Below are 10299 nucleotides of genomic sequence, written 5' to 3'. Positions count from 1 at the left end.
CAGGCATATTACTCATCTAGCAAATCTAATTTCAAGTTCTCGCTCTCTTGTTTCCCTACTTAAATAGTGTGATGAATTCGAAAATCAAATTATTCTTCTAATTGTTCAGATAAAAAAATTTAAGTGTTCTATCAAGTTGAATTAATTTATATTTTTTTAGTAAGAGAATTGGGAAAGTGAAGTCAAATGTATAGTATACTTTCAGCCACTGAATCACTGGCCATATTAGGTGAATGACATCATATATAAAGAAAATAAAATTTGATGTAATTTTTTGAACGTTTGAGAGGTATATATACAATCTTTGTAGCATAATTACAGGAATTTTATGCACCTAACTTGAAATAATCAATAAAAAAAAAACTAAATTTCCTGAATATGAGAATATTTCTTCTCCTCAATTGGTACTGAGTATTATCCTTTAATATTATCCACATAATATGATTTTCTTTAAATTAGGTACTTCTATTTGGAGTCTCAACTTTGTGAGTGAAATATTAAATAATAAATTAAAATTTCCCCACCTCAAATCTCATAACAATAAATATATTCAATAATCTGAATTTTGTAACTAGTCATTTCTAAAATTGGAATCCAATTAAAGTCAATTGTAATTAAATGGTATATGGGACGATTTAGGTAAGATTCAGTATATCCAATTTTCTATTCACTCAAGAGATCTGGGCAGTTCAGGGGGATTACCACGGCTTCTCTCTTTTCAAGAATTCATACACCTTTTATCAATGTATGAACCTTGCCTTCTCGTAATATTCACATATTGTCGATTGACCACACCTTTCGGCCTAATCTTAGGCCTTGATTTACTCTCCGTGGATGAACCTTGCAGAGGAACCTTAAGTTTGCAGGCATTGAATTTTCACCAATGTTTGCATTACTCAAGTTCGCTTCGTTCACCGTTGCTCGCACAGGTGCTTCCCTCTAAGGCAGAGCGTATATATACAGCAAAAGAGTGAGCACATGTCTGTGACTGTACACAAAACTTGCAGGCCTGAAAAAATAGCTAACAAGCCGAATTGTTTTCTTTATCGTATTTATACAATAAATGAGTTCAGGGCACGTCTCTGAGCAAAACCTGCAGGAAGTTTTCCATTCTCGTGTACCCAAAACTTACAGTGCTGCAATGCGATTAAATTAACACATTGGACAAGGATACGGTAGGAGGGATCAATCATTTTTAAGATGAATAAATTTCCTTTTTAACACTCACCCCTGGAAATTTCATTTTTAATATGCAGTTTCCATCTCACCACAGGCTCTAGGCTCCTCCTAGAGCCTTAACTGGGAACTGGAAACCATGATAAAATCAATAATTTGTTGCACACATATTAAGGGCATCACAGACAATCACAAACAATTTAGAATTCATGACTATATTTGGTTCAGCTAATGGATTATCAGTTTATCATCACTTGCAATTTTACCATCCACCTTATAGAAGGTTCTCTGCTCCCAAACAACAAAATATCTGTATGTTAATTGCTCATGAAATCACATTCCAAACAGAAAAAACAAATTCTGTGCTAGTATATTTTACAGTGAAACATAATTGAATCTTAAATGGTTCAGACAAACTATTATAAAAGCTAAAAGAAAGACCAGTGAATATATGACAACACACCATGCCAAATTTCATGAATAACTTTGTTACCTTTTAGCAAAGATATGTCATTGATGCCCTGTACATTTCTTGATCCAAGACATAATAAAGTGGCCGTTGATTTTCTCAGGAAAATATACTTCATGGATTATGAAGTCATTCACCTTGACGATTATACCAATTCAAACTGTTTGTTTATGTTAAAAGTAGATGTCTGGCTAGGCTCAACAGCTCATTTTTCACAACAGAGGAAATGAGAGGATACATGCTGATCCTGTATTGATTTCATCCACTGTCAGAGTCATCAGTCTGTTCCTCCTCAATTTCTCTTATGCTCTGTACAACATCAGCAACTTTCTTAGAAACATGTTCTGTGTGTTGCTCCAAATCTTTTAGGATCATATTTAGCTGTTCTTCATATGCAGCACACCGTCGTTTACACTTTTGCCTCTCATTGTACAACTCAAGGGATAGTTCACGGATTCTCTTATCCTTCTCATCCTGCAAAAGAGGTGAATATTTTGGCTATTACAAAGAACAATATAATAATGGATATACTATTTTAAAACAGGAAAATAAAACTGAAAGTAAGACCAATTAAAAAGTTAAACATGTAAAATTACTAATGCAGCACACAAATCTCATTTTAACTCCATGACAGCTAGTCCAGATCACTAGGCAGAGGCATACTTCGGAATATGCTCCCAAACCCAATCCTTGCCCACAATCCTAAGTTTGAATTTTCCCAATAGACCAGACCATGGCTAAGCCAATTCCAAATAAAAAGGATAACTGAATAAAATTTTTTATGTTTAGTTAGCTGAAAAAGCTAACGCACAGCAGGATCAGGCTTGGAAATTCCACCACCCATTGCCTAGTATCCTACAATGTTTCCTCATATAGTGAGAAGGATCAGCTCATCTGGTTCAGTAACCTTTCAAGAAGCTCAGCTTCATATCATTTCATTGGGGGAAAAATTGAACATACCTCACTAATTAAGTGCTTTCCAGATCCCCGCCATGGAACTTTATTGGGACTCATTAGTTTATGAGTATGCTCCTTAACAAATTTGGTTACCACCCACTTAACTCCATCTCTCAGAGCTAGCCTTATCATTGCTTGACATCCTTCCCTGGTGACTGGCGGTGGGGGAAGAACTCTATCTTTTCTGTATACATACTTCTTGGCACGGAAACCTTCTTTTGAACAAACAAAATCTTGACCAATAACTTGATTGTTAACTCGAGAACGACGATTATGGTGTATACGCACAGTGAAACCAGTGCGTCTGCCGTAGGAAATATAAAATTCTCTGGCTTCATCTCTTGAGTTGAACTCCATGCCTACATGTGGTTCTAAACCTTCAGCATTTATAGGTAATCCAACAGATTGTTCTGATATATTGTCATCTTCGCTTGCGCAGAAATCTAAGTTATTTGGGAGCTCATCATCTATACTCTCACAATCATAGGCTTCAGCTTGCATATCTAAGTCACTTTCATCTGAGTCAAACCCATGACCAGATTGGCTATCCATCATACTCTACAATAAAAATTGATAAATTACTCAGTGCATCATTATCACCCACCAGCAAAAAAGGAAATACAACAGAAGTCAATTCATAACAACCCCATTCATCCAAAACCCCAGTATTTTTAAAAGGAAAAGAGGAAGAAAAAGTAGAAAATTACTTGTTATTGTAAATATTTTCTGGATCACAAAATTATGAGTGTTAAACAATTTTTCTTATTTATAAGCATTTCATTGCCATGCTAAACATGTCTCAAAGATAGCATAGCTCATAGAGGTAAAGGCATGGTTAAAAGCTAGATAAAGCAGAGCCTGACGCTTTAGCCACGCACTTTCTTGTTGCAAAAGTGGTTGAACACAAATGCTAAAAGATAACTATACGATAATTATGATACAGTAACAGTTACATAGGCATGCATCAAATACATAGGCACGCATCAAAAAGGACCAAATGTAACCTTAAACAGGGAAGTAAACTTCAAAAAAAGGCTCCCTGGCTCAAGTTCAAATCAGCAGACACCAGAAATGGTGCAAAGTATGCAACATTTTTGTTCCCAATGAATTAAAAGATAAGATGAAGATTTTTTAATGTCAAACATGCTTATATATCAACAACAGATTCTATAGCAAAAAAAAAAAAAAAAGAAAGATCTTGTCCCCTTTTAAATCCTTAAATATCATGATGCAAATGCATTTCATAAATTTTATGGAATTCATTTGCAGTTCCATAGTTTTATGTTCGAGAAATTTTTTTTTTATTTCAATTGTACAATTCCCATTCCATACAATTTAACTAAACTAAAACAAAATGCATCAGAATAGGCAGAATTTCGTATGAATTCCACAAAACTAATTCAAACAACAAAACTTCATGACATATCCACAGCTTTATCCTTCTTTTCCCTTTCACAATCACAAGAAGTAACATATACTCTCTCTCTTTCACTCTCTCAAAGTGCATTTTCAGAAAGAATGATATCTTCCAAACAAAATTTACATAATCTAATTGAATGTTTATATTAATTTATGGTATTCCAAACAAGGAAATTCATTTGTAAATGAATTCTATATAGATTCAATACAGAATTCATGTGAAAAGACTTGCTAACTAGAATTGGTAAATATAGTATGAAGTTTGGAAAACTGGACACAATTTAGATTTAGAACAACTTGTGGTTCCCAATGACGTAAACATTGTGGACTTCCGAACTACCACATTGCTGTCTGTCAAATCTTCAGTACTTATGATTTCAAGGCTATTCACAAAGGATTGAAAATAAATTTAATTTTGACTTTGTCTAGGAATGAAGCCACAAACAAACATTATCTAAAAGAATTTGATAACTTAGTCTAGGTCACTTCTCTGTTTAATCTAGATCAATGAGCAACTTTCGATAACCTTGTACCAATTTATTTTCCCTGCAATCACAGTGAAAAAATCCTTTCTGAGTTACTAAATACCAATCCATTTGGGAGTACCACATCAGCTCACAAATTTGACTTAACCAAACCATGATGTCTCTGTCGACACGAAATGATAAAAGAAGCAATAATGAATCTTTGGCATTGTGCTAAAATATTGGCTAACACAGAGGGATCCTTTATCACTATCAGAGAATGATGAACAGAATAGACAACGTTAGATCTGTTATAACAGGCACACAGATCTAAGGAATATAGAGAAAAGAAGAAAAATGAAACAAAATTTACATGATTCGACTCTAATGTTTACATCTATGGGCAAGACATGAGAGAAAAAAAATCAACTATAATGAAAAAAGAAACATATAATCACGTAGAACTCTCTAAACTCCAACCCTAGTAGGTTTTCCCAAACTCTCACAATACTGCTGAAATAGGCAGATAACGTGTCCTTAGCTACCACCAGAGTCACAAAAATATTCTATTCAAGTCACAATGCAGGCTTGTCAGACAGGGTCAAAATTTTCCAAACCCTAACCCCATTAGGTTTTCCCAAACTCTCAGAATACTGCCGAATAGGCAGATAACATGTCTGTAGCTACCACCAGACCTCACAAAAATATTCTATTCAAGTCACAATGCAGGCTTGTCAGACAGGGTCAAAATTTGGGTCCATGAAAATATATCCCAAAATTCAAGTCACAATATAACAAGATCCAACAAAAAAGGAAGAAATCATGTTCATCATAAACAGCTAATCTGTTACCTTTTGTCATCGGCATATATCAAGGCCTCCTCATCATGGCTGATTTAGACAAATCACGATCAATGATATGGTCTAGCGTACAAGGAAAACAAGGTGAATATATCTAAAAATGCCAGGTTCACCATGCCTTGATGGCAAGAATGACATCCAGCTATATCAACTAGAAGATAAAATGTCTTTAACTAAAGGCCCTAAATTGAACTCAAGGAATAAATGAATTTACCCAAACTAACTCAGGTTCTAATTTCCACAATTCTCAAAGCCTCATAGCAGGAAATGAATAATTTTCTAGCTTTGAAGCGTCAGTCACCATTAAAATCATAACCCTTGCTCATTATCGTAGGCAAAATAAAATTCAAACAAGAAATTCAAAACCCATGTAAGTTAAGAAGGTGAATTCTTTAAATAGGAAAATGGGTTGAGCTCCTAGCTATGAAATTTTCAAGCTTTGCTTAAAAGGTGATCATTAAAGATAGGTAAAAGCAATCACTAATCTTGGGATGTTTTAGTAAAAAACAACAAGATCAAAATTCATAGATGAGAGTGTAATAATTTGCTCTCTTTTATCATTACATACAGAAGTAAAGTCAAACTACAAAATAACGAAGAAGATGCTAATAAAATGCATTTTTCCAGTAGAAAAGAGGTGTAGAAAGAGGGAGAGAAAGATGAACGCACCAATGAAAGCGACAAAATTACATGAAAGAAGAAGGCGTTGGCTTGGAATTGAACGAAGAAACTCTTGGCAGATTCTGTAAAAGCAAATGCAGAGTTGGGATTATGGTGAGAAGGAAAAGAAAAGAAATCTGGTGCTAAAAAAGTTTTTTTTTTTTTTTTTTTTTTTAAGAAAATTAAAAAAATGGAGTTTTATGTAGACCTGCCATGGGCCGGTTTAGGATAGGGATGGTAAATGGTAATGGTCAAATTGTTGCATATACTCAATCCGATCCAAATTAATAAGATAAATTAAAGTGGGTACAAATAAAGTTAGGGTTTGAAAATTAATATTTGTGACGAATTTGAATTTATTTGAGTTTTATATATTTAATATTTATTATTATATTTATTTATATAAAAATATATTTATAAATTTTTATATATTATATTTTATATAAAATAAAATTAAATATTTTATAAAATTATTAAATTTTAAAAACATAAATTTTTAATTAAAATATTTTTTTATGTAAATTATTAATTAAATATATAAAATTAAATAAATATGAGTATTTTTATAATAATTAAGTTTAAAATGAGTTTAGATAATTGAGAAGAAATTTTAATAAGGTTTAAGATAGGTTAGGATTTTGAGAATATGAATCGGGTTAGGATTCAAGAATAGTGATTTTCACAAATGCCTTACTCGTTGCCATCCTTAGTTCAGAATCAGAGCTAGACTAAAATTGAATTGTTTTGACTTAGACTAAAATTAAATTGGAACTAATCAAATATGTATTTGATTTGAACTGTAAATAAATCATATCAAAATTAAATCAGAATCATTAATTTGATTCTGAGTCAAATCAAAACTTTTATTTATAAAATTAAAATTTTTTTTAAAAAAGTATTTTAAAAAACTAAAAATTAAATATAATTTTATGAGAATTCAATTAAATTTATTTTTTGTAGCTTGAAAGATTGATTTCTATTTTTAGTATTTTTCATATTAATTTTCACACACTAAAATTAAATTCTCTCAATAGGCGATTTTAATAATATTAGAGTATTCTTTTATAGAATTAAACCATGATTGATAGAAAAGGAAATTTCTCATTTTTACTGTCTAAATTAATTTTGTTGGGTAAAATTAATGCTAAATTTACCTATATCAATATTTATCCAAATTCTAAACTACAAAATGGACATTTTAGCATTAATTTACTAATAGCAAATGCTTTATTTTTATAGAATTAGACACTTAATTTCATATTATTGATTAGGGTTTCAATTTAATATAAGAACACAAAATATATATTCAAATTTAAAAATTAGTTTTTGCTATTGGCAATAAAAAAATAAAAATAAAAAATTTGACAGAACATTAGGATGACAGCCCATTTTCTTATCAATAAGAATTTAGAAATATTTTTATAATTATTTATGCTTGTATTATACATAAATTTCATAAAAATTAACCTTTTTTATTTTTAATTTGAATTCTAAAATTTTATTTTTTATTAAAATTATTTATAATATTTTTTACATGATTTCATTATTAAAATCTATAGCATAATATAACTATAATCCTCTCACTTTAAATCTTTATATGTCCAATTTAAATTTTCAAAATTATATTTTTTATCACTTTTTTGTAATTATTTTTTTATAGAAAAAAAAATTAATTAACATATATATAATTAAAATATATCATTATTATAAAAATAAACAAATAAAAATGATTAAAAAATATAAAAATGTCACCATAATGATAGTAGATAAATAATAAAGATAAATAAACAAATAGAAAGTGTCACGACTCAACCTATGGGCTGGACCGGCACTAGGACCTGGGCCAGCCTAAAGCCCCCGAGGCCCGTAGTAAGCCTAACTGTTCATTAACCCAACTCTAAGGCCCATTTGGGCCCAAATTCATGAAAACAAACGGACAGAGTCCGGCCATAAAATGGACTTTCCAACGGGGAGTTTTCGACTCACCCGACCTGTAAACACAATAAATACTCAATTTGGGAGCTCAGCTCACCCTCCACATACTCATCAACATAATAATAAATGGGAGCTCAGCTCCCTCATCCAATCCATCAAACATGCATATCATTATACGTTTACAGGTCCAACATGATAATAATATTACAGACCATAGTCAAATAAATACTTCTAACACATGCGGAAATTCTAGGAGTAAATAAAATTACACAAATATTGATAGACAACCTGCGAAGGAGAAAAGCAGGTTAACCAAAATAAAATCCTCCCAGCACGAAAAAATATTGAACAGGAGTGAGCGTTCGACTCAGAGAGTAAAATATCAATTTTAACCATAATCTCTATAACTATCTAGCACTAATGCACCCTGTAGAGTGAAATGCAACATCCACATCATTTTCACATCATAACATCAAAAAGGTAATTTGGAGCACTCACGCACCCTGTAGCATCAATCATAACATATGGGGTGATCCCCTATCTGACTCTCTTAAATCCAACCTGGTGCCAGCGAAGAACTCAAGCCGGACTTTCGCTTAATAAACCAAATCGAGGGTCCCAGCGAAGAACTCAAGCCGTGATTACCCCTCGAAGGATCGGGTTCCCAGCGAAGAACTCAAGCCGTGACTACCCGTCCTATCCATAGTCCACACCACATCACACGCACGCCAACGCACGCACACTGCTCCAAATTACCACAACAACATCATGGCACTTTATGATTATCAATGCATCATAAATCGTGCCTAGAGTTTAACTACATAAATATATGCATATAAGTGATGCATGGGCATGCTGAACATATAATAATATCGAAATTACAATTAAAATTAATATTTTACTCACAGACTTGACGACAATCACTATGGCGGCTGGGCGGAGGAAGAAGGCTGTCCCGGCTCACCTGACAATTATATTACAATTATTTAATACAATCTGACTCGATATAAACAAAGAAAAAGACCAATACGTCCTAAGTCGTGCCGAAAATCCGGCAGAGTCTCCCCTATACCTAGGACCTACCCAACCTGCAAAATGGCTCAAAACACACTTCTATATTCACAATCCATATATCCACAGTTTAATCATATCACACAGCCCCTCCTGGGCCTATCAAATCAGTCATCCATCACAATATGTAAAATTTCAATTTAGTCCTTATAATTGATCATTTTTGCAAAAACTGCCCAAACCAGCTCTAAAAATTATAAAACTTTGCCCCGAGGTCATAATCAATATTACTAAGCTATTCAAAAAAGAATCGTAATTTTCAAAGCTCTCACGAATATTTTATGCATTTTTAATACTATATAATCACTAGAAAATTACGTAAAAACAAGGTTCGGGTTTACCTTTGCGATTCCGACTTGAGGCAGCGCTCGGGACGTCTGACAATGGGGGGGTAGCCAAAACCTCGGTCCAATTCGGGGACTTTTCGTGCAGTGCATGCGGCGAAATTTGCGAACCGGTCAATCGCCGAATTTCGCGAATCGAGGATACCTACACGAAGCCCATAACACGGGGGTTAGTACATAAATTTTTCAGAATTTTCTAAGCTCATTAAATGCTCGGAAAAACACTGCGAAGTTCCGTGGGACCCACCGAAAAACGGTGTCGGAAAAATTTGAAATTTATGTTGTTGCAAAGCTCTCGACGAGTGGAGCGTGCTGGTAGCCTCGATTTTCTCGTGGGATTCACGGTTTTCGAGAAATCTAGCCCAAAAGTCGAAATGGGCTAAAATCTTCCCGAGCAAAAATCGGACAAACCGCTCGATGGATTTCGGCGTTCTTGGTGTCTATGGAAAGCTCTCGCCGAGTAGATGATTTTGGACACAAGATCCGGTCCAATTGGTGGCGGATCGGCGGATTGGCGGGAAGTCACGCCAGACGCGTAGGGGAGTTTCGCGCGTCTTCCGCCGTTAGGCGTGGCATTGTTGGTGAGGCGTACGTCATTGAGGGCAAGGTGGTGGCTGGGGGTGGGGAGGAGAGAGAAAAGAGAGAGAGAAGAGGAGAGGGCCATCGCGCGCGGGAGGGAGGAGAAAAAGAGAAGAAGACCGGTCCGATCCGGTCCAGTTCGATTCGGCCGGTTCGATTCGAAATACAAAATTTTGAATTTTTTACTCTGCCTCGGGACCGAAAACGAGGTCCAAAAATTCCGAAAAAATTCCATAAAACTCAGAAAAATACGTAGACTCCAAATATATTTTTAGTTTTGCCACGTGGTCTTTAAATTAATTTATAAAAATCATCAAAGTTTATATTTTCGGAAAATCGAACCCGATTTTTAAAATCCGAAAAAT

The 10299-nt window shown here is 33.8% G+C and overlaps 1 protein-coding gene across 2 annotated transcripts; it reads right to left on the bottom strand.

The window, feature by feature from the left end:
• Positions 1-1487: 1487 nt before the first annotated feature.
• On the bottom strand, positions 1488-6173 carry LOC110644315 (protein FAR1-RELATED SEQUENCE 5). 2 transcript variants are annotated; one of them, XM_021797021.2, is made up of 4 exons: positions 6015-6171; positions 5337-5408; positions 2606-3160; positions 1488-2119 (listed from the first exon to the last, which is right to left on the bottom strand). In XM_021797021.2, the coding sequence occupies exons 3-4, from the start codon at positions 3155-3157 to the stop codon at positions 1904-1906; spliced, it is 768 nt and encodes a 255-aa protein (XP_021652713.1). In that variant the 5' UTR covers positions 3158-3160; positions 5337-5408; positions 6015-6171; the 3' UTR covers positions 1488-1903. The 2 variants fall into 2 exon arrangements, with proteins under 2 accessions (XP_021652713.1, XP_021652712.1); XM_021797020.2 differs by lacking the exon at positions 5337-5408 and having other exon boundaries at positions 6015-6173.
• Positions 6174-10299: the final 4126 nt, after the last annotated feature.

The sequence above is a fragment of the Hevea brasiliensis genome, chromosome 1 (assembly GCF_030052815.1).
Source record: "Hevea brasiliensis isolate MT/VB/25A 57/8 chromosome 1, ASM3005281v1, whole genome shotgun sequence".
In the NCBI taxonomy this organism is placed as follows: Eukaryota; Viridiplantae; Streptophyta; class Magnoliopsida; order Malpighiales; family Euphorbiaceae; genus Hevea; species Hevea brasiliensis.
Note: the sequence above shows the minus strand (reverse complement) of the source record. Positions and strands in the feature narration are given on the sequence as shown.

What these genes read in the sequence shown, in the direction of transcription:
- LOC110644315 (XM_021797020.2), bottom strand. Translation starts at nt 3,157, where the DNA reads ATGATGGATAGCCAATCTGGTCATGGGTTTGACTCAGATGAAAGTGAC. An exon ending in GAAAGCACTTAATTAGTGAG is followed by an intron (nt 2,120 to 2,605) that starts GTATGTTCAATT and finishes CCTCTTTTGCAG; the next exon opens with GATGAGAAGGATAAGAGAAT.